This window comes from Ascaphus truei, chromosome 3 (genome assembly GCF_040206685.1).
Source record: "Ascaphus truei isolate aAscTru1 chromosome 3, aAscTru1.hap1, whole genome shotgun sequence".
NCBI lineage: Eukaryota > Metazoa > Chordata > Amphibia > Anura > Ascaphidae > Ascaphus > Ascaphus truei.
The window spans coordinates 45,136,004-45,163,108 of record NC_134485.1 but is presented as its reverse complement, the minus strand read 5'-3'; the positions used below and the strand labels follow the sequence as shown (position 1 = coordinate 45,163,108).

Sequence of the window (27,105 nt, the reverse complement as noted above, 5' to 3'; positions counted from 1 at the left end):
CTCCCCCCAGCGCTTCGGCTTTTCAGCATTTCATCCACAGTGCTTGGGATTGTAAGTCTGGCTACATCTGTATTTGCACATTTAAAGCCCTTGGTAGCCCAAGTGGCAAACTAATCATACATTGACCATGACTAGCAGGGCACTTGGTTTTCTAAGGGATTACTATATTAATATGGTCAACATTGTTAATGTATATTAATTCTAGATTGGCTAATCTCATCTTGCCTATGTCTATACTGGCCATTATATACATATGCAAGATTGGCCTAATGCCAGCCTGGGGTAGTAAGAACTGGCAATATTTTTTGGCCATAGCCCGATAATGCCAAGTATCGAAGTTTAGTGTGTAGCATGAGAATAGGTAATTAGTCACCAATTCTTAATTTGCATGCATGCAATAAACCCATGCTCTTGTGCGGATCGGTAACGCTCTTGCATACAAAATTAGGAGATGCATACTCATTTGCATGCTAATAAGTAATCCCGTTGTTAAATTTAACCCACACTTATCACTGCAATAAAATAAAATAAGAGTTATCGCTACGTTATTGAAGCGATAAACCTTTTGTAAATACAACAATAAAAATAACTATTTTTACCACTAACGCACAGAGATATTCATATTCATGTTTAGTAAATCCAGGCCTTTAGCCCTGATTCAAAATGCGGTGATGCCATCTTCCCCATGCTGGAGGAGAGTTTAGCTCCATTCAAATGAATCAGACTAAAATATTCTCAAGAACATTTTCACGGTATAATGAACAGAGGGCTTAGAGAAAGCTGCAGTTTACTAACCTGCCCCAATGCCGATTTCTCTTGTTAGTCAATAAAAAAGCACTACAGCCAGCCACAACCTAAAGTCTGAGAGTTAATATTCCCATATATGATAATGATGACATACAGTAAAACTTTCTAGAGCTGATCAGTTCATCTGAATAAAAGACATTGCTCACTATTGTGTACTGTATGTCTGCACTATTGCACATGGATTTACATAGCAACAATAATCGTATTTAGCGTACTGTATTAGAAGAGAATGCTTCATGCAATGTTTGAGTAAAAGCAGACATACAGGTCAATTCATCTTAGAACCTAATGCAGGACATACTGTAAATCAAGCTTCTCAGAAACACAAATAGTTCCCATTTTACATAATAAAACCAACCTGAGAGGCTGCCACTTCTCTCTGAGCTGTTGTGTGAGCTGGTGGTGCTGAAATCCTGAGACTGGTTGTGTGGCATTCTATTTGACAATCCCTCAGCCATTCGGTAGTCAGGAATATAAAGTAAGGCTAAGGGTTAAAGGGCAAAGGTCACAGTTGCATGAGTGATTAGTAAAAAGCACAAGCTCATGCACCACAGGCAATTAGCAATCAAAGCAGAGGCAGTGGGGATAAACTTTTCACCTAACCTATTTAAATGGAAGTACTTGGACTTGTACTAAGAAAGAGAGCACATTGTTCTCTATCAGGAAGTTAAAGAGTAGGAAATGCATGCAAGCTGTTTTTATTAGTAAAGGTGAACACATGTTAAATCATTTGGCTGACGCTTTATATAATCCTTATTATAAAGCAAGCGGAGTAAAAAAACTATAAGAACATAGACTACAATTTACCATTATTTCCTTTGCCTTGGTCAGGAAGGCAATAACCTAATCCAGTGAGATCTGATTTCTGTTGAATTGAAGATTTCCAATGTGGGTCAGGTAAGTCAACTGCTAGCTCATGAATGCTGTTGGAATGTAGTATCTGCGTAGTAGCATATGGTGTAGTTTGTGTAATTTGTCCTGGACAGTTGTAACTGGATTTAGTGGTAAAATCAATGCTGCTATAAATGGCTCCATCAGAAAGCATTGTAGCTGTTTTATCTCCATGACCTGGCACCGTTGGCAGCATATCTGTTTTAAACATAGGGGAATGAAACAAATCAGTGATGCAAAGGAAGCCTGGAACTATCATGGTTTAAGATGAAAAATAAATGTGTCACTCAGTACGTTTGCATTTCAGCTGAGACAGAGTCTATGAGCCAATGAAGGGCAGATGATGTACAACCATCGCCTAGCTATCAGCATTTGTGACAGGCATACCACTTGTCCTTCATGTCTCACTGCTTAAAACCATTTTTTCTTCTATACCTTCAAATGCAAAAGGGAAGTTTAGATTATTTCACTACTGAAGAACCTTTTCTATACTTCATTTCATAGAAACGGTTTGGTCTATTGACAAGTAATGAAAAAATTAATCCAGAAATCTTAGAAGACCCCACTTCAAGAAAAACAACGAGACACTAGTAATGGAAGGGACTGAAATATGGAATCTTTCTGAGCTACATAAAGCATTCTTTAATCATTTTGTGTGATCCGTTGCCAGATTCACTGTGAAATGGCAGTATGTATCAAACAAAGTAAACATTAAATATTTAAGATGGCAGAAAATGCACGAAGTATCTTGTAAAAAAAAAAAGATATCTGTAACTGAGTACAATCGTTAAATATTGCTAATGAGTAATTGCTAATGAAGTTCAGTAACAGCTATTTGATATATGCATAATTACAAAAAAATAATAAACCCAGTTTTAGCCATAGAATAAATGATGTGAAGTCTACCAAAATTGTTGGCAAATGTGCTCCCTTAAATAGTAATAATGGAATTCCAGGAGAGCGGTTTCCAAGATGGCCGCATAGAGAGTGAGCTCCTTATCTGGCATTGCTTGATCCACTGCAATCCTGTTCCATATTGCAAGATACAGGCCCATCACCTACAGGAGGTGTAAGACCAGAGCACAAGCTTAATTTTGAGGGGAATATTGACACCTTGCTCCAATTCCCCAGAAGCAAAGTCCAACTTTGAAATTTGTGGTGTAGGCCGCAGGCCACCACGAGGCAGCAACAGTAACTCAGCAACATAGAGCAAGAGCACAATAAGGGCCTCATGCAGAGAGCATCGTTATTTCAAAACTCGCCATTTTTAGTACAATTTCGCGCAGAAAACTGCAGAAAATGGCGAGTTACAAAAAACGCGGCAATTTTTTTTTTCTCTTTCTAAAACTCGCCTCGCGGCTGGCGAGAACCTCCATCTCGCCATTTTTAAAACTCTCCGAATGCAGAGAGGTACGAACGGCATGTAGCGGCTGTTCGCGCCAGGAAAATGGCGCGATTTTCTCATTTTTGCCGCGCCAGGAAAAGTTGGCAATAAGATGGCGCTCGCCGCCTATAGCAAAGGGGACAAAAAATGCGCGATTTTTTCTTTACACATTTCTGAAGCGCGCATCTTTCCCATTTAAACTCGCCACACGCATCCATGTTAAACATAGCAGAATTCGAACTTTTCTGCATATGGAGACTAAAACTCTCCAAAAAAGCTACTTTTTATGAAATTCGCCAATTTGAAAATTCGATGCTCTCTGCATGAGGCCCTAAGTGTTATAAATCAATACCTGCACAGATTTAAATTTTTCAAAAAAGCAACTAAATATTGTAGATCCCTGGAGGTTGTTCTACTCTCGAGTGAGACTATACCTGTGTTTCGCGGGCGCACAACTTAATGTCACGTATTGACTACTTGTTGGTCTCAACCGCTTCGACCCAGAATGCATGTATGTCAGACCATTCCCCCATTGATCTCCAATTACTACTGGACCCGGAGACAAATGGCTCGAGAACATGGTCCTTTCCCTCAAAGCTGCTGGCTCAGGCTACTTTTGGAACAGTAGTGCAGAACAAATGGGAGCAGTATAACGAAAATAATACAGAACACATTGGGGACTCGTTCTTGTTTTGGAAAACTGCTAAAGTGGTTCAAAGAGGTGACATTATATTGTATGTATTTTATCAGAGAAAAAAGCATAATGAGAAATATTTACGATATAATCAAATATTAACTGAAGCGTAATCTAAATATAAGAAATTCCCAACGTTACCAAATAAGGAGGAATATCTCTCAAGGAAAAGGGAATTTGAGGTCCTTTTAATGAGAAAGAGCTGTTGAGCCAAAACTATAAAAATGCAAGGTTTATGCGATTTGGTAATAAAGCCGGGAAAATGTTGGCTAATTTAGTAGCAAATAATAGATCCACTGCACATATAGCGGCCCTCAAAGACCGACAGGGAAACAGACACACCTGTTCCAATAAGATAGCAGCTATACTGAAAGCCTTCTATGCAAATTTACACAACCAGCCAAATATTGACCAAGAGTAGCAGTATAGATTTTGGAAAGACTTGAGGCTTCCCCGATTCTCAGACAGGGTTACGCTCCCCTATTACCTCAGACGAAGTTTCCGGAACTATTAAGCACCTTAAAACACTCAAAGCCCCGGGACCAGATGGGTATTCTGCTGAATATTACAAACATATGGCTACAGAAATAACACCTCACCTGGTAGTGGTTTACAACCGAATATTGTTTCAGGGAGACAGCCCTAGAGGTTTTGGATCAGCAGTGATCAAATTGATCCCAAAAAAGGATAGAGACCCTGAAGATCAAGCATCTTTTCAACCAATTTCCCTTCTCAATTAAATTGATAAAATATTCACAAAAATTATATTAGATCGAGATACGGAGAGAATGAGTGGCTCAGTGAGTAAAGACAGTGACTGGCACACAGTTTGAAACCTGGTTCAATTCCGGGTTTCAGCTCCCTGTGACCTTGGCAAGTCACTTTATCTCCCCGTGCCTCAGGCACCAAAAGCATAGATTGTAAGCTCCACGGGGCAGGGACCTGTGCCTGAAAAATGTCTCTGTAAAGTGCTGCGTAAAACTAGCAGCGCTATACAAGAACATGCTATTATTATTATAGACTTATAAACATCCCGTCCGAGGTGGTGCACCCTGATCAGACTGGTTTCGTAAAAGGAAGATACTCAGTCACAAATATACGCGAACTCCTATCTGCTATTCAATACTACCGGGAATCTGATGGATCCCTGGTACCTTGGATGATCACAGGCCGACCTGTGTCCTAAGTTTGGACCCAGAAAAGACCTTTGACATGATCACCTGGCCCAATTTATTTCAAACTCTGGAGAGGTTCGGGCTGGGGAAAAGTTCACAGAAGCTCTAAAAATCATTTACGCTTCATCCAGCACCTCTATCTCTTGGAACGGTAAATCCTCAGAGCCTTTTAGGTTATATAGAGGAACTAGGCAGGTGTGTCCCCTTTCGCCTCTCCTGTTCGACCATGCCATTGAACCTAAGGCTATTGTCCTGAGAGACTAACTTGAGGGTCTGTGAATTGGGAAACAGGTGATCAAGGTGGCTTCACACACGGATGACCTGCTTCTGTTTTGTTCAGATCCACATGATCACATAACAATGATAATGCAGATTATTGATAACTTTCAAACATTTTCATCAGGATACAAAATAAACTTTACAAAGTCTGAGATTCTTTGGCTAAGGAGGGGACAGTCTGACTTGATTGGACCACCAATTCTATTTAAGGTCGCTAGGGATTCTATTAAATACCTAGGCATTCACTTTCCCCTAAAATTGCAGAAGTTATACGAGATGAATTATAACCCCATCATAAATAAGATTGCAGAGGTTGGACGAACCTGCCACTGAATATGTCTGGCAGAATTGCCTTCATCAAAATGCTCTCTTTCCCAAAACTCCTATATTTGATCCAGACTCTTCCCCTACTTATTAGGAAAAAAGACATCACAAAAACAAATAGGAACTTTATGAATTGTATTTGGAATAACAAAAAACATAGGATCAGCCTGCAAAGGCTACAAATGGATAGAGAACAGGGAGGTCTGAGCCTTCCAGATGTGGAAGCCTTCAATCTAATTGTACTAACAAGATACATTAGGGATTGGATGTTTGAAACATCAGCATTTGTTAACTCTGAGGTGGAGGGACAGCTAGCTTTCCCACACTCCCTGAGGTTTCTGCCCTTCCTTTGAGACACAAATAATGTAAATAATACTCTTAATAGCGTTTTTTTCAGGGACACTGTTATCGCCTGGTGTAAAATTAGAAAATATTTCACACTATCCCCAACCGTCTCTAAACTGGTGTTTCCAACCTTCCAACAACTTGGAGAAAAACACCAGTTACTGTATCAAATAAACAATTCTTTGCTTTCTTGCAGCTGAGACATTATGCAGCCACTCTGATCAGAGAAGTGCCATCTTTATTGGAGCATAATCCGCTGGAAGCTGGGCTTGATACATCCCTAAAGACGGGCTTCACCTCCAAAATTATTTACAATAGTTTGATAGAAATCCGTACTGCCAATCCTTACTGGAATTCCATACTGGAATCCTTTGCTCACCAAATGGCAAGTGGAGTTCCCTGAGCTTTTGGATCTAGAAGTTCTGGTCACAGGGTATGGGGAGGTGCGCTCTATTACTTTGGATGCTAACAAGAGAGCTACAGATCAAAATAGTCAATTGGGCGTACATATCCCCAGCACAACACAACTGAATAAATTCCAACATGGGTCTTCAAAGAGGTGATGAGTCCCTTCAAATACTCGAACAGGGTATCCACTGCATTGCTCCATGGGTCATGGCAAAGATTAAAGGAATTATAGATCTTTAGAGTACACAACCAACGTGACGGTCTAAGGCGTTGGGAGCCACAGTTCTCTTTCTCTCTCTCTCTGTGTCTCTGTCCCCCTTCTCTCTCCCCCCCTTCCCTCTCCTATCCCCCCCATCCTAGAATATTATTTTCAGTTATGTGTAAAAAAAAGAAAGTATTGATGTTTATTTTATTATTTCCTGAAGCAATAATAATAAAATGAAATATAAAAAAAATAAATAGTAATAATGGTTGTACAAAAGATGCCAAGTTATGTCAAGAATGGTTTTACAGGATCCCTCAATTCTTACCTTACTGAACTGAAAATCTGACTACTGTAGTAATGATACCTCAAATTCAAAATATTGATGCATGGGTCTGGTGTTTTGCATGGTATTGTTTATTTAAGTAGCCATTGTTGTAGCCATTGTTTACCATGCACTAACTACTAACTATATTTTGCTTACCTTTTCTATGCCTTTCCTCAATGGTGCAATAAGTATGCCGTGTAAATTTAGATTGTATTATCATCCTGGGTTTACAATAATTGACACAGAAGAAAATTAGAAATTAATCACAACTGCCTTCGGTTATTTTCTTTAATCCCTTTAAATAATTTGTATGCGTTATTTGTAAGGACAATTGTTTTGGTTTTTTTTTGGCAGAAATCTTAAAGATGTTTATGTTAAGACATAAAATGTGTTATGGGATTTAGTAATATCAATTTATTTGAGCAATTACTGTATATGTAATGAAAGTTTATACACAATTTAAGTTAAATGATTTGTTATTTCACTATTTGAACGACATCCTAGCTGATAACTAGGGTTGCCAGGTCTCCGGTAATGAACTGCACAGCCCGGTATTTGGTTACTCTGCCCGGTAAAAAATGAGAGATAATACCGAACATGTATGAGTCTGGTATTACCTCTCCGGACTTACAGTAGTAACCAATCGTAGGATTTCCTCTGAGAAGGGATAGAGCAGGGCTGCTGCTGCTAGGGGGCTGGGCAGCTTCTTCCATCCTGATTGGCTGCATTACACAGCAGCAGCCGATCAGGAGGAGGTGACAGGAGCCTGGGGGTTGGGCCAAAGAGTGGAGGAAAAGCATGGAGCAGAGAGGTGAGGCTGTGTGTCCTGTTTGTGTCCTGCCTGTATTTGTTCTGTTTTGCCCTGGTGTGTGTGTGTGTGTGTGTGTGTGTGTGTGTGTGTGTGTGTGTGTGTGTGTGTGTGTGTGTGTGTGTGTGTGTGTGTGTGTGTGTGTGTGTGTGTGTGTGTGTATTTGTACTTGTACTTTGTGTATTTTCTCTGGTTGTCCTGTGGGGGTGATAATGAGAGGGAGAGGGGTGAGAGGATGAATGGAGGGGGGTGAGAGAGGATAAGGGAGGGGTGGTGAGAGAGGATGAAGGGAGGGGGGATGAGAGAGGATGATTGGAGGGGAGGGTGAGAGAGGATGATTGGAGGGGGATGAGAGGATGAAGGGGGGGTGAGAGAGGATGAAGGGAGGGGGATGAGAGAGGATGAAGAGGAGGGATGAGAGAGGATGATGGGAGGGGGGATGAGAGAGGATGATTGGAGGGGAGGGTGAGAGATGATGATTGGAGGGGGATGAGAGGATGAAGGGGGATGAGAGAGGATAAAGAGAGGGGGATGAGAGAGGATGAGGGGTGAGAGGATGAAGGGAGGGGGTGAGAGAGGATGAAGGGAAGGGGAGGGGGATGAGAGAGTATGAATGGAGGGGGATGAGAGAGGATGAAGGGGGGGATGAGAGAGGATGAAGGGAAGGGGGATGAGAGAGGATGAAGGGAGGGGTGAGAGAGGATGAGGGGAGGGTGTGAGAGGATGAGGGTGGTGGGAGGGTGAGAGGATAAGGGGAGAGAGAGGATGAGGAGGGGTGCAACAACCTTGGAATTTATGGGAGGAGCATTAAGATTAGTATTGCTCGCCATGTACAGTATGACTGCAGGCAAGCTATTTATAAATGATCTGCCCATTACATAATTTGTTCTAAATTTCACTCCAAGCATGTACAAATTTGCACGAATTTCATATTCTATTTCCTAAAAAATCCTCGAAAGGGTACTCGCTCCCAAGACTCCTCCCCAGATTTTTTACGAAACAGAATATAAATTGGTGCAAATTGGTGAATACTTGGAGTGAAATTTTGAAAACATGAAGTAACAGTCTGGTCATTAATAAATAACATTCTTCCCCACCAACGATTCTCATGCACGTCACACCTTTCACCATTGTGTTCAGTATTTTTGGACAAGTCACCTGGCAACCCTACTGGTAACAGAGTTCGTCTTTAGCTCGAAAGTACGATTTATTGAATAATTGGGAATCATGTTGTATTTGCTTGGGGAAAATGTTTGCTCTTTATGAATGAGAAAAGTAATCATGGTACACAACAACAAGTTTCATTACTTATATTTAATTTGAATCATAGCAAAGAAACAGATCTCTATGCCAAATATTGAATTATATAGAGATATATAGAAGATTCTAGTACTGTATATCAGGATGACAGGGGAGAGAGAGAGAAAGAGAGGGGAGGGGGGGTGGGAGTCGCAGAACCACCAGCAGAGGGGGGGGGGGGGGGGGGGGAAGGAACACATCCAACCCCTCTCAATAACAAAGCCTTGTAGAAGACTCTACTCCTTGGTCCCATAAAAGCTGAAATACTGTAATAATTAGTTGGTCAGGCGACCAACACAGTTAATTATACTCCAGTGTGTATCATAGCAGATTACACTTGGAACAATTACACTGTGCAGTTCAGCTTTTCAAGACACTACATGAGGGTTGTAAAAAAAAGTGAGCCAGTGTTTGCTTGCAAATTCTACAGAAAACGACATAATCACTTAATCTCCATGTATTTCACAGCTACCAATCTCTGATGTCATGGCAGCTAAACGTACAGTAGTTCATAAAACTATTATTGCATGTAAAACACTTTTAATGTAACTAGTACTGTACCAACCTCCACAACCAAAATTAACAAGATCATTTGGTCCATTGTTGCTGTTGTTTACTGGCATACTGGAAGCTGGCCAGGAGTCTGCAAGCCAAGGATAACTCGGGTCACTTGCATTCAAGAGTCCCGGGCGACTGTATAATAAAAATAATTAAAAGGAGTTATTGGTCGGTAAGTTTCTATTTTTATATAAAAGCTCGATACTAAATTAGAGGTTTATGCAAATTGCTCGAGACAAATCATCAGTTATGTTTCTGATGAATTCAAATGAAACATATTGTATGGAAAAGGGAGTAGGCTATCAGCATGGAAGGAAACCTTCCACAGGGCTATGTGATAAATTGCCACCTCAAGGGAAAAATCAGTCAAACTGACTGCTCGGAAACAGTCATTTCCAGGACTTTAAGCTACTTTTTCTTCACCTTTCACATTCAAAATATGAGCCTGTCATCTACAAGCTGATTTTATCAATGTTTGGGACAAAGGGGCATGAGTGAAAATACCGGAAATCGTAAAACAATATTTGAGCTGCTGCATTTCATCCATTTAATGCTTTGTTACTATGAAAACAAATAAGAAAACTATTTTACATGATGTCTAGTTGAAGATTCAAGTCCCTATTATCTAGGCTAAATTGTACAGCTCATCTAGTACTATGGCTATTAGCTAGCATGCAATTATTTGAAATATAAATATAATGCTTTCTCTTTAGCCAAATGTAGATGTCTAGCATTTACTATGCTTTTTCACCGAGTTTCCTTCAATGATATAGCAATAGAAAAAAACAAATCCTTTGTGTCTTGAACTACTTTAAAGAAAAAGTAGCATTTATAATTATTGTAGGTTTCTAATAAACCCTTTCTGTTAATCCCTAAGAGAAACATGTGTTTCCATGGCAACGACAATAAAATACAGCCACTTTTCTTGCAATGTCTACTAGCTCTCATTAGGCCTAATCTCCTTTTGCTAAAATATTGATTAAATAAGAGATTGGAAGTTATTACCAAGGTCTAATTATAATCTCCATATTGGCAAAGAGAATATAAATGAGGATATATAGATGTGTTATCAGGTTTATCAATTTCAATTGAGTAGCCAAAGTAGTGGAATCCAGTTCTATCAATCTGCAGCCAATTCATCATCCATGAATCATTTATTTTGTGATCGATTATGTGTAATTGTTCACTCACAGCAATTTAGAATGATCCAATAAGCAGCCTTAAACAACAGCAACTTCATTTGCTAATATCTAATTAATGCAATAAACATTCTGGTAACAAATGAACACATTCCTTATGTTTACTTCTCATTTCTTCATTGGCATCTGGGAGATCTGAAACATCTGGACTTGATTCCTCTGAAGTGTGCACTATATAGATTGTTATAGCTAGTGCTATGCCATTAAAATCAACCTCTAATATTCATTTGCAGTTACCCTACATTAATATCTTAGCCTTAGGCTTTATTATTTTTACCCGCATGCCAAAATATATAACTGATAAAATTAGCACATTCTTATGTAAGATACAAACATACCTTCCATTGCTCATTAGTCCTCTGTCTCTCTGAAAAGTGACTGTATGTTTAACACAAGAAAGAAAATTATTTGTTACACTGAACCTTGTACTTACAATACAATTCTGTATCTCATAGCATCAGTGAATGAGCAATACATACTGTATAACGTTTACTGGAATCAGATGAATACTCACTAGGTTCAATTTCAAAAGTCTGACATTTACAGAAATTAGCTCATAATTTAACAGTTTTTAAAAAGAACATGTACTGTATGACAACTATAAAATTATTCACGGAATAATGGATGCTGACTGGCCATGCTTCAAAACACGTCAAAATTACAAATAATAGCAGTATCCATGAAATGTACTTTTTTTTAATCATTGTAAAATGACATTCGACTTTTGAAGCAAAGTTGTGGAACTTTATTAAACTACAAAATAAGGAAAGAAGCAATGAGGTACACATAACAAATGTTGTAGTGGGATACTGTATGCACTAGGCTTTTTTTTTTTTATACATTTACTGATTAGGGAGTCAAACTAGTGGTATTTCCCATGCAGGTGCAGCACTTTCAAAACACAGAGAGAGGTACATACAGAATTACATGGAATGTAAGGAACAGACCCAGCTTTGCTTCAGCTGATTTTATCATGTCAGCAATACTGCTAATCTAAATGGAATGTTGATAGGTTTACTTAATTAAAACGCAAGCCAATCTCGCAACAAACTTAAAAAGAAGCTTAAAAATAGAATAATGAAATCTGTACAGTTGCCTGATTAAACCAGCTAACTAAATGAATACTTGAAGCAAGACATTCTCTAACAGTCTGTATTTAATCAATATGGGGCAAGCCTGTCAGAATTCATTGCATTTCAAGTAACTGTTCTTGCTTAACAGTGCCTTCTTCTTATCAAGCAGCTGCAAAATTTCAGGTGATACATCTGTCCTAAGCCCTAAGGTTTCAGGTGAGGTCATACAAAGCAATGTTGTACTGTATTTCTGAAAGCATGTTCTTTACTTGACTACACATGGACAGTTGCAAAATCTGATTCCTACAAAGTACTGTAAAGTCACTAAATGATATCGCTTGCATATCCAAGTAAATCTAATTGGTCAGTCCCTGCAAATGCTTTTGTAGTGTTGTACATGATTTTACAGTACGTTCTAAAAAAAAAACAGAAATACTAAGACTGTATTTATATGTGAAGTGTAATAATAATGACAGAAAAGGACCTTTTCATTGTGATACAAAGAGAAGATTTATTTTATTTATTTTCCATTAATCAGATACTGATACACATGACAAAGTGCATTAGGGATTCATTTAATTATTTAAGAGTAATATAAAGATATAATGGGGCACTCCTAATGCCAAATAAAGTACAAAAAACATATAAAGAGTATAAATCTTTGTGCAAAATAGTCCATCCCTATGTTCCAAATAGAGGGATATAATAGTATAAACAAAAGAAGGATGGAGACACACAAGTAATGCTGCAAAAATTGCTGGGTTTTACTGCTTAGTATCAGCAGAGCTGCAGTTACGTTCTGGGGTCACAGTACCTTCCTCAAACAGTAAGCCACCTGTTATTTCAGAGTATGTGTTCATGTATTTAATAGCCTTTCACTATGCAATGTATACATTATAAATAAAAGCATGAGTAAAGTACAATTTCAAATATACGTTTGCCAACAGTGGAATGTCTATCTGTGAAATATATTTGTAACAGATTTAAGGAATTTTGCACCACAATTGCAATATTGTATTTAACAAAATCCCCTAATCTGTTGTTTTTTTGTCCAACATTCTGCAACCACTCTTTTTATTTTGTAACTTCTTATACTTTGATAAATAACTCCTATTTATTAGTATTGTTCCTCACTCAATAAACAAAAAATTGCTAATCGTACAACATGTTGACAAATCTAAAAGTTATAATATTAATTAAATAAATTCGGGACGCCCCAATAAATTTGACCTATTATCAACTATGTTTCGTAAGCAGTCTGGTATAATGCACATTCCGGTGCCAGAAAACACCTTGCTGCCCATTAAAGTCACTGGGATGCAACGCGTCTTCCAGTGCAGGAAGGTGCCTGGTGGTAGAAAACTGCTCAGTAAATGTGGACCTACATCTTCCTATTTGGTCTGTATTCTGTCTGACAAAATGAAAATAAATATGCACCAATGTGTAACGCTTACATTTGGATGGAAATTTGCTTAGTTTCTAGTACTGAAGCATACACAGAAATACAAGGCTGTAAATTAATCCATCTAAAAATATTTGTAATGTGAAATCTCACCTTCTACTTTTGTGGGGCTTTGAAATGACCATGGTGAGAGTTTATTTTAGTTTCATTAAACCTATTACTACACATTACTTGAAGCAAAAACATAATAAAAATATAAAGGCAAAAAAATGGATATATTAAAAATAATGACTTTTTATGTAAGAGCATAGATCAAGTTTGGTATGGGTAATTAAAGTTATAAAAATCATAGAGAATACATATATATTGTGATACTAAGTAGTCATTAGTGGGCATACTGTAAGCCCTAAGAAAATGACTGCATTTTTAATTCTATAAAAAAGTTGATATATTTCTTGATTATATCAAATGGGAATACCTGTTTTGTGCCAGCTCCCCTTCTTTGTGCCAAGTGCAACCTTGTGGTGCATGGTTGTATCTGGGGAATCTGAGTAAAGAAAGGACATTTTTGCCCATTTGGGGTCAAAAATTAACTTGTAATAATCTATGTTGGAGTGTAAATGGTGTGTAAAATGTATATCTAGCATATCATTGGTGAAGTAATGGGTACAAGCTTTGCAGGCTTTCTGAGTAGCGCCCTACAAAATAATCGCCTCTAATCTTGTAGTGGGCTGGATGAAATATAAATATCATTCTTTAAAAACCATTTGGGCAGCAGGAAGACCACTTGCGTTACTATTATCGTGGCCAAGCTCAGATATTCCCCAAAATATTCTTGTGGGGATACACTAATGAGTCGGGTTAGGAATGCCAGCTCCAAAACCAAACTGACTGAGCCTATTCAAGATAATCTAGTGTAAAGCAGTTATTCTGTTGACCTGCCCAGTTCTAATTAAAATTATTCTGTAGGTAGCAAGAGCAACATTGCACTGACATGGCCTGATTTTATTTGAATCTGGGTGCTAATGATTTTGATGATATGATGGGTGACGTAGAAAACACAGACTAATGGACAGTACCTGCAGGGGTAAAGGTGAAGGACTGAACTGCAAAACAAGAAAAGTAAAGATAGTGTGAGTTATAGACCCTGTTACGTACTGCAGGATATCATTTTATTTTTTAGAAATCACTCGGTCATGGATTTAGTCAATTTCAACATGGTATAATGACTTTGCTTTAATGCACTAGCCAGCCAGCAGCCAATGGAGATTCACAGAAGTCCGAAATGATAAATGCCTAATGATAATAATATTAATAATGATGGTAACATATTCAAACCAGTACAATAAGTCATGAAACTTTATACTGTATGAAGCATTATAGAAGAAAAGTACAGTATTATGGGTAACATGATCACTGAAATATAACAAAGCACGTTGTCATTTAGAAATTAGAACAATCACATTTATAGATGAGTGTGGAAGCTTGACAACTGTGTAAGAGTTATGCACTGTATACTGTATACTGTACAGTATTCATAGAAAACATTTTACTATATATATATATATATATATATATATATATATATATATATATATATATATATATATATATATATATTACTTGTGAGCACATTCACACATCTTAGACAAGAGTAAATATATATATATATATATATATATATATATATATATATATATATATATACCCACACACACACATACTGTATATATTATTAAATATGTATTATATTCATGTTAATGTAGCTTAGATGAGTGGGCAGAAAGAAAAACATTGTCAGGCTGTGCAAGCATGTGAGTGACAAAACTGCTGAAATGGGATCTGTAAACCAAAATGTTGGGACAGGCTGTCAAGTCTCATATTTCTCCTGTTACTACTAATTCTGTATTCCCATCACAAATCATTACGACATTCTATGGCCCTCTTTTCTGTGATCGTTTGCAATCCATACGGCTTTTGTTCCTCGGTATCTGAATCATTCTATAATATGTATTAATATTAGCAGACTAGAAATATCTGTTGTAGCGCGTCTCTTGAGAGAAAGAAATCACAAGGTTTCTAAATTGGATCAACATTGGAGGTTCAATCCCAAATATTATTTATGTTATCGTTTATCGTTTCCAATCTATATGGACATTGCATTGGACTGGGGAAACTGTTGTTATCATTAGCGCTGGGTTTTTGCATTGTGTTATTATCGTTTATACTGAAAAGTTTTATAAGTTGTTTTGGGGCTGTAGAAGTATACATGTGTTGTATACTGTAAGAAGGGGGATGTTGGGGGGTTGGCAGGTTCCCAATTCAAATTTTATGTACTTCGAAATTAGTTTGGAAATTCGAGTCAAACTTTTAAATCCTAGTGAAATTTGAGTCAAAACAAGAGTTTGTCATTTGAAAAGCTGCCCAATTTTTTGCTTTAAAAAAAAAAATCCTGCTTATTTAGCGCGTTTTGCATATTTGTTTACAAATCCCAAACTAACAGAGTTCTGCCCAAACCAAACACATTTTCCGCAGATTTCTCAGTAAACGTGAAGAAAAGATATATATACGTTTTCGAAAGCTCTGTACACACTATCTATAAAAAAAATGTGTTGCTCCGTTAAAAGGTAATTGCAACATATGACAAACGTAATATAGTACTACAACTAGAACTGATTGCATACAAGTATTTTGCATCAAAATACCCGCCAACCAAATTTAATGAGAGTTTAACCCAAAGTAATCGTATCGATTTGAAGGATAAAAACTTCAATGTATATATATAGGCTGTACATTTATTTATCATAAAAATATGCAATGATTAATTATGTTAAGACTGTGTTGATTTCACTTCCTACCGGCATAGTTACTGAGCCCCTTCCTCTTCTTTCTGCGCCAATACAGCCAAATGCTGAATCCCATCAGAATTACCCAGCATGCACCACCAATTCCTGCTATGAAGGCGGGTTGCTTTACAACGTCTGTGATTTGCTCTGTTATGCTGTTGTTATTTTCAGTGATTACAACTTCATTGCGATTTCCTGTGGCATAATTAAGCAGAGTAGTTAGTAATGTCGTAGTTAAAACAGAGAAATTCCATCTCAATACTATTACTATCCTACCTGGTTGCATTAATTAATCCGTGAAGTTGACGTTTTCATGTACAGTACACTGCCTTTGTAAACTGGTGATTAAATGTATACTGTCTAAGAATACTAAGGGCTGTGAAACATCTGAAGTTAGAAAACGTGTTATTAGTTATTTTTGTCCACATAGAAAACAGCCTCTCATCTTTACAAAGTAAGCTTCAAAAACCATGAATGTCTGATAAAATCTAAGTCATTAATAACATGTGCCAGTAAAGACCATTTTAGAAAGAAAAAAAACAACACATAGTTTGGCAGAAATGGCTTTAAACTGTTTTAATTTGGTCATCTTAGGTTTTGCTTCTTACAATGCACTTCTGCTTCTCCCATGGTTGCACTGATATATTTACTATATTGCTGTATGAGTACTAAACAAGTCAACTAAGATTTACTTAGCAATCTCAATTCCAACTAATAAATACTGAACCACTAAATGAGTAGCACTAATAATTTTTATGTCAGGGCAACACACAGTGTGCGGTTTCACTGCATGGAAATAAAGACATATCAGTACATTTAATGCAATTTTACTGTGTACAGTAGATAAAAAAAAGTGCTACAAGATTTTGCTCTAAGAAATTGTATTACCTGTCATAGAGTATAAAGAATGTTAAAAATATATACTGTACATGTATGCACACGCACATACACAAAGCCACAGGTATGTTTGTACAATAATTTTCTACAGCAGGTGTTACAGTAACAATGCTGTCAGCGCAACTAATTAGAACAAAGACACGGGATGTGAATGACCTGTAACGCACCATTGTGTCTTCAGACAAAGATATATAGTAATTAAATATAATGTCTTCCTCCTACTTTAGAGCCAGGAAGAATGAAACACATTTTTTAAACCAAAAACTAACTAGACACATCAGGTTTGATTGCACTTATTACTGTGAAAGTTTGCAGGGCATATTGCTCTGATTAAACCAACTATTAGATGTAGAGTACTAGGCATGAAAAGATCTAATCATTGGGGTTGTATTGTTCTTTTAGCAGATTTGCCTACCTGAAATTCTGTGGAATTTGATTAGCAACATTTTTTAGTCTTTGGGTAAAGATTTAACTCTTTAGATCTGTTTTAAAACATTAAAGTGACGCTATAGGGCAGGGGTGTGCAAACGTGGAGGCGCGCCCCCTTGGGGGGTGCTAGAATTTCTGGGGGGGGCGCAGCAGTTGTAGAGGTTCTGCTCTCTCCCCCCAGGCATTTAAATTAAATACCGGGGGACTGCGCGAGGCCTCTATAATATACTTACCTTCCCTTCCAGTGATGCCTCGTCATAGTAACCCGGCGTCAAATGACGCCGTGTTGTCATGTGACATCACATTACCATGGCAACTTAACATCACATGACCCTGCGCATCATTTGACGCTGGGGCCGAGCAGTGGGTGGGGGGGAGCGCGCGGCGCCGAGGAGAGCAGGAAGGGGAACGCGTGGCGCCGAGGAGAGCAGGAAGGGGTGCACACGGGGAAAAGTTTGCGCACCCCTGCTATAGGAGATACAGTATTTATCAAAGTCTCCTGGCTGCAGAACCTAGCCCAAGCTATAACTCTTTGCCCAGGACATACTTGAAAACGAGATGTAACTCTCAATGTATTATTTCCTGGTAAAACATTTTATAAATAAATAAACTGGACCAAAAGTACTGCACCAGATCTATCAAAGAAAAAATCCCACAGGAACCACCATACTGTACAGTATGTCTAGTGCATTTTCTTGATCCAGTTTTGTACCCGGGAGACTTTGATACATAAGCCCCTTGTATGTGTCTAAATGTGTTTGTCAGACATACATGCTTAATATACGAGAACAAGTTACCTAATTTGTCAAATAAATAATTATCATTATTTTTTTTATATATGTGTGTATATATATATATATATATATATATATATATATGTGTGCACTGTGCTGCTAGTGTGAGCGCATCTATCTGTTACCCAGTACTGGACTCTAGCTCGCTGATAGCTTCATTCACGCGACTCCATTGCCTCTTCCTGCCTTGCCTGGAACTATTCATCCTTGTGCACTGTTCATGAGGGACGACAATAGCGGCTGCATAGCTCCCTGAGTTCCTGCTGGATGGAAGCTCAGAGGAGTGTGGAACTGACGCCATCACGAGACATACGATCGGAGGAGCTGAGTATCCAGTCACTGGTGCAAGAGTATTATTTCATAACACGCTCTCTAATATCTGTTGTTTGTGAGTTTTTATTTGTTAGATTTTTGGGAATATTAAATGTTTATTTTGAACTTATTGCACTAGGATCGGGCGCTTTCTTCTTTTTTTTCTACAGATCATTGGAAAGTTGTTGGCTCCATAGAGACGGCTGCCTGGATCCAGCATTAAGAATCATCTACAAACATTTTTATTTTAGGGAACAGTGGACGTCCACCATTATTGGTGTTTGGACTTGATATTGGTTTGATTGCATTTAATATATTTATGCACAATTTCATATATTTATATTTGTTCACCTTCATATCAGGTTTTCCCTCTAATTTAACTATATAGTCTTTTATGTAGGCTTATATAATTTATTATTTGGTCACAAATTATATCACTAGTTAGACATTGTTTATATATTATATATTTAATAATTTAATATTAGGTTACACTTTATTTAATCTCTTTGTTGTTATATTTTTTATTTACAATACTATACTTATACACAGGGTGTTATATCTATATATTATCTCTATTAATTATTATTCAACACCAGATTTTTAGGCGCAGTCTTTTATCTGTCAATATATATATATATATATACAGTGGTCGACAAATCACCAAAAAATCTACTCGCCGAAGAAAAAAATCTACTTGCCCCCTAGTACCACACGTGTGCTGCTTGGGCCAATAGGAGCTCGCCACGATGTTTAATCCACTCGCCCGGGGCGTGCAAATGTATAGGTTTGTCGAACACTGTATATATATATATATAGAAGACAAGTTGGATAAGAATAGGAATTCTTACAATTTAATGGCATATTACAATGTAACTATCATTGCCAGCGTACTGCATCTATAGTCTTTTGCCACAAGCCCATATTCTCTAAACCAGGAGTGTGCAAACCTTTGCTCCTGTGCCCCCCTGCCTTGTGTCCCCCGGTGCACGCGTCCCCTTCCTCCCCTTCGCTTAGTGCGGCGTCAAATGACGTGCAGGGTCATGTGACATCATGGTGCGTGACCCGCGGTGTCATTTGATGCCGCATTGCTATGGCAACATGCATGTGATGTCACACTGCATGACCCCACGGCGTCATTTGACGCTGCGTTGCCATGGAGACACTTCCAGGCGCCGGATGAATCAAGGTAAGTTGAGGCTGCAGAGGCCTCATGCGATCCCTTGGCATGTAATTTTAATGCCTTGGGGAAGAGCGCGGGGCCTCTGCAACCGCACGCGCCCTCCCAGAAAAATCTCAGGGGGCGCGCCCCCCATTTTGCACACCCCTGCTCTAAACAATACTTGTCCTAAGCAGTTTATGTTTAATTTATTGACACCCAACATATACAGCTTAGAAACACTTAGTGGATTTAGGCCATTGAAGGGTTTAATGTTGGTACACAAAACTGGTGTTTACACACAAACGATAATCAAACAGAATGAGGTTGGGGAGCTAACAAAAATATAGGTTTTAAAGCCTATAGGGATAGATAGTTTAAATACCTTTCTTACCTTATGTTAAGTAGCTATTTTAACTATCCTTGATGCAAAGCAACCTAAATTTGAAAATCTGTTACACAAATCGGTGAAGTGTTAAACATGGAAATGTTATTACAGGTGGTACATGCCTGAGTGTTTTCCCTTTACTGAAAATTCAATATATGTTGCTAAGTGGAATTGTGGTATTAAATAGTAAAGTTACAAAATTCTAATCAATGCATAATAATAGCACTTGTGTGTGGAGTTTTAATTTATTAAAACCACTTTGATATTCAGATAATACATTCACATAGCTATTATATAAAAGGCTTTCAATCTCTCTAGATGCTTTTAATCTCCATGTATTCTATACAGTATATGCTTATGACAAAAAAAGAAGCACTCACCTGACCTGTAAATCTATTTACATTCACTACACATCACAAAAGATGAGAAAAGACTACACTAAATGCATATATTAAAAATTACAGCATACTATTAAATATCTAGATAATAAGAATATGTTGTACGTGTAAATCATAGATCAGTGCTTTATTTGCAGTATAAATTACTAATCCTGAACATTTATGGTTTCTCTTAAATCTGTGCATATTTTGAAATCAATATTTACAATGGTGTTAATAAGAAATCTGCAAGGAGGATACAGATAGATGCCGAATGCAGAGTGATTGATGTCAATTTGTTCATTTTTAGCTGTTAGTTTTTTGTCTTTGTAATAAATAGTCTTTTTATCTATTTTTTAGTGCTTGCTTAATCCTTTTTTATTATTTATTTTTTATTTTATTTTTTGCTATATGATTATAGGCTCCATAGCAATAATATATGTGCTTTATATTAACAATACTTCACTATGTTGTTTTTTCATTTCTTTCTTTCTATGTGCTGAGCAACGGCTGGTTCCAGTTTTCATCTAACTTGTGGACATTTGAGGACTTTTTCAGCATTTTTCACTGTTTATGCACGGTTGTATTTGAGCACTATTAATTGTTGTCATTCATGATTATTGTGATATATATGGTGATTTATAATTTTATCACTAATTATAGAGGTTGGGGCGCCCCTATTTTCTGTTTTTTATGGTTTATCACTTGCTTTGGGTAGCTAGTTTTTTTAGGTGGCTGCCCATATTATTTTTACTCACTTGCATTTTTTGGTATAGAGTTTATTGTATATACAATTACATATCAAATAGCGCTACACAGATCACACTTTTTTCTCAGCAAAACACTTTACCGACAATGTGATCCCTTGGAAGTGTTTCTTGTACTGCATAACCCGGAGGAGTTGATGAATAAAAAAAAACAACAAAAAAGCAGAGCCGACTTTTGTAATTACTTCCTATGCTCAAAGTAATAATGATATGGAACAAGGTACTCTGCCATAAAATAGTGTTGAGGCAGAGATATTGCGATCATTAAAGACATTATTAGTTGCTATCTTGAGCATAATCATGTAGAAAGTCGGCACTTAAGGGTCAATGGTCTTTTTATGTTCAATATACTTATTCCCTTATGTGGCATTTCTTTTTCTGTTGAAACACTATTTTTTTATCTACTGGATATACTATGAGCTATGCTTTCAAATAAACAGCCAGCAAACAGAATGACACATTATTTAGAACTATGTGCATCAATGACCACTTATCGTATGGGCATTTTACTGCATCCTGTTGCCCTTACCGTATGCAGGTGCTTTCTATCAAGCTTGCTCAGTTTACATCACTGAGGTCCAGATCAAATGGGAGTAAACGCGTGCTAAAGCTTAGCACCCCCTTGTGGATCTGGCCCTGAGTGATTTAGGGTATGCATATAGGAGCAGTTAGGTGAAAGGTGACTTGGAAAAATATTGGGTGTATACCTGACACTGTTCTTATTAATGTGCGTCAATAAAATCCGCTAGGACTGAGGTTTGCAGTTCAGGTAAAAGGATGGGTATCATAGTTCCATGAAGGAAATCTAGTCTGTGCTTAGATCAGGGGTCTCAAACTCAGTCCTCAAGGGCTACCAATAGGCCATGTTTTATGAAAATCCCTGCTTATGCACAGGTGGCTACTAATTGAGCCACCTTTGCTGTAGCAGGGATATCCATAAAACATGGTCTGTTGTTGCCCCTTGAAGATTGAGTTTGAGACCCCGGGTTTAGATGACTGTTCAGAATAATTAGATTAGAGTATTTCCTGCAAGAGATTTGATTAATTATTTTTTCAGATCACCTGAATTTGGATATACCAATAGGCCATGTTTTATGGAAATCCCTGCTTATGCACAGGAAGCTACTGATTGAGCCACCTTTGCTGAAGCAGGGATATCCATAAAACATGGTCTGTTGTTGCCCCTTGAGGATTGAGTTTGAGACCCCGGGTTTAGATGACTGTTCAGAATAATTAGTTTAGAGTATTTCCTGCAAGAGATTTGATTAATTATTTTTTCAGATCACCTGAATTTGGAATTTCCATTGAAAATAAAGTATTTGTTTATATATTTTTAAAATAAAATGCATGTACTATAACGATCAGCCATGTATTGTAATTTCTCTAGTCCCCAACAGCGATCTTTAATTATTTGTTTGTTTTCAGAAATTATTCATTCAAATTTTCGCAACCAGTGTTATAGCACAATTTGCAAATTATTTAAAAATATCATTGTGGATGTTATTCAAATGTAATAATTTGTTTTTAAATATAAAGGTTACTGGCATACAACGCGGTGAAAAAAGTCCTTAGCTGTAATCTGTGTTAGGTGATCTAAAGTGGAAAAAAAATGTAACGGTTGTTCCCCCACCCTATGGGAGATTTCCCTGTTACCGGGTGTATGGTGCATGCTACCTGTAGGCTCACAAGAGGCTGAGGTGACCGCCGATGGTAAGGGGGACTGCAGAATAGGCTTCTGGGGTACATATCTGACATTTACTCCATGGTACTCAGCGCCTCCATCTGCTGTAGGTTCCAGATGCATGAAGGTAATCTCTCACAGTAGAACGGTTTCCTCTCCCCCCAGAAAGATTACAAACCAGGCAGGAGGTATATGAAACAGGAACCAGTTTATTCTCTCTGTGCAGCACAGTCGGTAGGCAGCTCTGCCCAATGCAGTCACAGCTCTGGTCTCAAACTTCATATGGTCCCTGGACCTGCACTACGGGTCAAGGGCCCCCACAGCAGCCCTAGCTCTTCCCTGATCCTCTATCAGGACCAGGGGTATAGGTAATCACTCACTTCTCCAAGGGAAGGAAACCTGGGCTTGACAGTGCACAGCAGCCTGGGTGTGACACCTTGTCTTTCTCAATGGTAGAGACTAACTAACTATAATTTAGGATGCAACCCTCTTAAGCACAGCAGGGGGAGGGTACAGGTCTGAACCCAGGATTGGATAGAACACAGACCTGATCCCACCTCATCCCCTGCCACTCAAAGGTACTGCCTTAGTGGGGGAAATCCACGATTGATCCCAACACTGCCTGCTGGTACCAGGACTGATATGTCAGTACAGGGTAGAGTAGTAGCCACACCCAGCCATGGCTACAGTCTCCCTCTGGTGGAATCCAATCTTAATACCTCACTTGAAGTCACATTTGGTGTACCATCTTTCATTTGATAACCTGAAACATAATAACATCACACAGTGTTTATTACAGTATTATGCACATGATAACATATCTTGTAGAACACAGTACATACAGTTGCATATGAAATAACAATCTAATTTGCTGGTTAGACAGAACCCAGGTCCCTCCGAATGTGGAGAACCTAATTACTCAACAGTAATGCTCTGGGTCTGGCTTCCAACTAGTGCCCCAGTAGTATCTGAAAACACCCTCTTTATTTGCCGCTTTGACACGTATTTCACCCTGTCCATGTAGATGGACCTGCCTACCTTCCACACCCCTATAAAGTATTTCACCCGCTCCTCTAGTTGGTAGAAGGTACTCTTGCTATGTACTTTGATGCAATCCCTGATTACATCTCTTCCAGCCACTTCTCCCAGTTTTTGTCCACCTCCCTCATTATGGGTTTTGGAACGTAGGGATACCCAAACTCATGTGACTGCTTATACCTCTGAACTACATGTCGCTCTGCCCTACTGATTTTAGTCAGACTTCGGCCTTCAGCCTGGCCTGGCAGAACAAAGAACAAAGGTTCCTGCATGGGTGGATCGCAGTACCTGTAGATCACCCCCTTAGGCTGCACTATACCTAGGCGGATCTCATACTCCCTGCGCCTTAAGGCCTCTGCAGATTCCTCAGGGCTGAACTCTCCCTCACCCCACCAATGGTCTACTATGTCCCCTGCCTCTAGCAGAAACCTTGCTCAGTGCATGTAGGGGACATACCCCTGAAACTTAGGGTGTCACCACGGAAGTGACTTGACCGGAGCCGCCTTAGTGGACGCAGACCCTGAAGTGGTCTTGGAGGAGAAACCCGAAGTGTCTGATCGCACAGACATTGCATACTTGCTACCTCCACTAGTTACACTACAAGCAACATCCCCATCATCATCATCATACTCATCATGCTCATCCCCAAAGGCCAAATCCCGATAGTACAGAGAAGGCGTTGCAGGTTTTAAAAGGCTCTGAACCCGCCTTTTAGGGTTCTTCGTAAAGGAAGTTTCTAATAGCACACGGGAGGTGGTACTAGTCGCAGGGTTTTGGGCAGTAAAGTATTTCAAGTCTCGGTCAGAGTCCTTGGTCTGATGCCCACCCTGACTGGATACCAGTGCGATACTGACAATATGTGGTTCTACTGCAGGTTGAGGCTTATGCCCCATAATATGGTCCTGGTAATGGGCCTGCTGTTCCGGGAGTAAGAGACTTAATCCTCAATGGAGACACAGTCTTTTTGAGCTCCAGGTGGGCCTGTACATAGTCCATAAAGTGTCTCACCCCAGGGGTAGCTGCAGCGGTACTCAGCAGAGCTGAGTGAATCGGCCGTTCCTCATCCGCCCCGGCGGTCACCTTCCTGTCGACATCATCGGGTCCCAGTCTCACGGGATCCTGATAGAGGTCGATGTCTCGCACCGGAAGTACATCAACATCGGGTCGGTGCTTGGAGGTGTGGTGGTCGTCGTCTGCGTAGGAGTTGGCACCGGAAGGTACCTTCTCATCGGAAGTCTCCATCAGTTCCTGCTGGGAGTAAGGAGGTGAGCTTTCACTACTCCGCTGACTCTCTGGAACCCTGGGACTCGTCGATCGAGATGTTGGTTTGCCGATCAGGCCGCTAGGAACACACTACCTTGGGATGTTCCTTCCACGCTCAGGACGCACCGTCGCTGTCATCAGGACCAGACTGCTCCGTCGCTTGATGTCACAGGTACCGTTGTCTTCTTGGCGGGATCTGTAGGGTATACGCCGGCTGGCGAAGCACCATAGACACCCGACCACACTCTCGCTTGATGAGGGTGGGGATACCTCTGTAGTGGATAGGGACTGGAGCATAGCACCGTCGTCTACGGCAATAAATAGACAGCATTCTTGCTCCTGTGCCTTGACTGACTGTGGCTCCTCCTCACCCCAAGCAGTCACCTTACCCGGTGGCTCATCCTTCATTGGTTCTAGTTCATGGACCATCTCTGGCACCGGGTCTGAAACCATCTCGGAACCTCTTCGATCATCGGGGTAGACGGAACCCATGGAGCATCTGCTATGGTAATGGCCCTGGTAATCTCTATTGCCGAAGTAGTTGATGTTTCATCATCGGCCACCCAGGTATTGGGGTGAGCCGCATCTTTTATAGAGAAGGCCGTAGGCCTTAGCAGCGTTGTCTTGAGATAGTGTGCTATGCACCATGGGCAAGTAGCTTCTCAGACAAGGTCACCGCCCGGGAAGTTACACTTGGGGCACAGCACTTGAGATATCATGTCCTTTCCGCATTCACTACCAGGAGGCCTCCTGGCAGACGACAGTGGGAGAACTCACAGTTTGCCATCTCTCTCGTGGACGAATTGCTTTGATGTAGGAGAATGGGTAAGGTAGCTCCTCTCTCTCTGCAGACTCCGAAAAACTGAGAGTGCGGTCGGCCACATCCGGCTTATCCCTTAGTTGAGATGGTTTTTTGGCATTGGCGGTCACAGTGCCCCCTCCCTCTGGTGGAGATTAGAGTAGGGGTGTACTGGGACATGGCATCACACTGATTCCCCTCTGAGCCACACATCACTTGGGTGAGGCTCTGGCTTTCACGCCAGACCCTTGCAACAATTTGGCAGACAACCTTTTTGCAGGTAGCACGCATGATTTCCAGTCTTGGCGGGAGACGCCATCTTGACTGACAAACTTCACGTACTTTGTTCCTGAGTAAAAGAGCCACCATTTTAAGTTCACTATTGTACAGGACCAGAATCCGTGATCCGTATTTACTGTCTACCAAGAGTAGGTGTACCCCAGGCTGGCAAGTTCCTTCTGATAGCCTGCACTTGGTCACAGTCCATTATGAGCACTCTGTGGTTTACTGTGTGTCGACGGCTAGTGATCCTGGTATTGTTCTTCAAGTAGAGACGTTTAGGCACCTGAATACGGCAGGCACTCCCCTAAAACACCACCCCAACAGTACCTTACATGCCACCCCGTCTGATTCTGATGCCCTAGTCTCCTTCAGGTGATCCTGGCCCCTGGCAACTAGATCCCTTCCAGACATCCTATACTGCACCAGCCTTAGGGTAACTTTAAACAGCAATAGCACTCTTAACACACACAGCTCGCCCTGTGGATCAGGGTAGACTGCAGTTCACTTGACACTACACGTAGCCTCCCACTCTTTATAGCACTCATTCTGGAAGCGTATCTATAAACGTCCAGCTTTGTGTCGCTGAAAGCCTACAGCAGATCTCAGCAGCGCCTCCAAATGTAACGGTTGTTCCCCCACCCTATGGGAGATATCCCTGTTACCAGGTGTATGGTGCATACTACCTGTAGGCTCACAAGAGGCTGAGGTGTCCTCTGATGGTAAGGGGGACTGCAGAACAGGCTTCTGGGGTACATACCTGACATTTACTCCATGGTATTCAGCGCCTCCATCTGCTGTAGGCTCCAGATGCATGAAGGTAGTCTCCCACAGTAGAATGGTTTCCTCTCCCTCCAGAAATATTACACACCAGGCAGGAGGTATATGAAACAGGAACCAGTT

At 39.7% G+C, this 27,105-nt stretch overlaps 1 protein-coding gene across 13 annotated transcripts in view; it reads right to left on the bottom strand.

The window, feature by feature from the left end:
• Window positions 1-27,105, bottom strand: part of ROBO2 (roundabout guidance receptor 2) — a 1,224,910-nt gene that overhangs the window by 52,653 nt on the left and 1,145,152 nt on the right. For 5 of the 13 annotated variants that reach the window (XM_075593978.1, XM_075593980.1, XM_075593979.1 and 2 more), the window contains 7 exons: window positions 16,035-16,217; window positions 14,256-14,282; window positions 13,655-13,723; window positions 11,040-11,079; window positions 9,510-9,637; window positions 1,615-1,896; window positions 1,166-1,291 (listed from right to left, as the gene is read on the bottom strand). In XM_075593978.1, the coding sequence (XP_075450093.1) occupies window positions 1,166-1,291; window positions 1,615-1,896; window positions 9,510-9,637; window positions 11,040-11,079; window positions 13,655-13,723; window positions 14,256-14,282; window positions 16,035-16,217 (855 nt within the window). The remainder of the gene's footprint in view (window positions 1-1,165; window positions 1,292-1,614; window positions 1,897-9,509; window positions 9,638-11,039; window positions 11,080-13,654; window positions 13,724-14,255; window positions 14,283-16,034; window positions 16,218-27,105) is intronic. The other 8 variants (XM_075593983.1, XM_075593988.1, XM_075593989.1 and 5 more) reach the window with 4 other exon arrangements.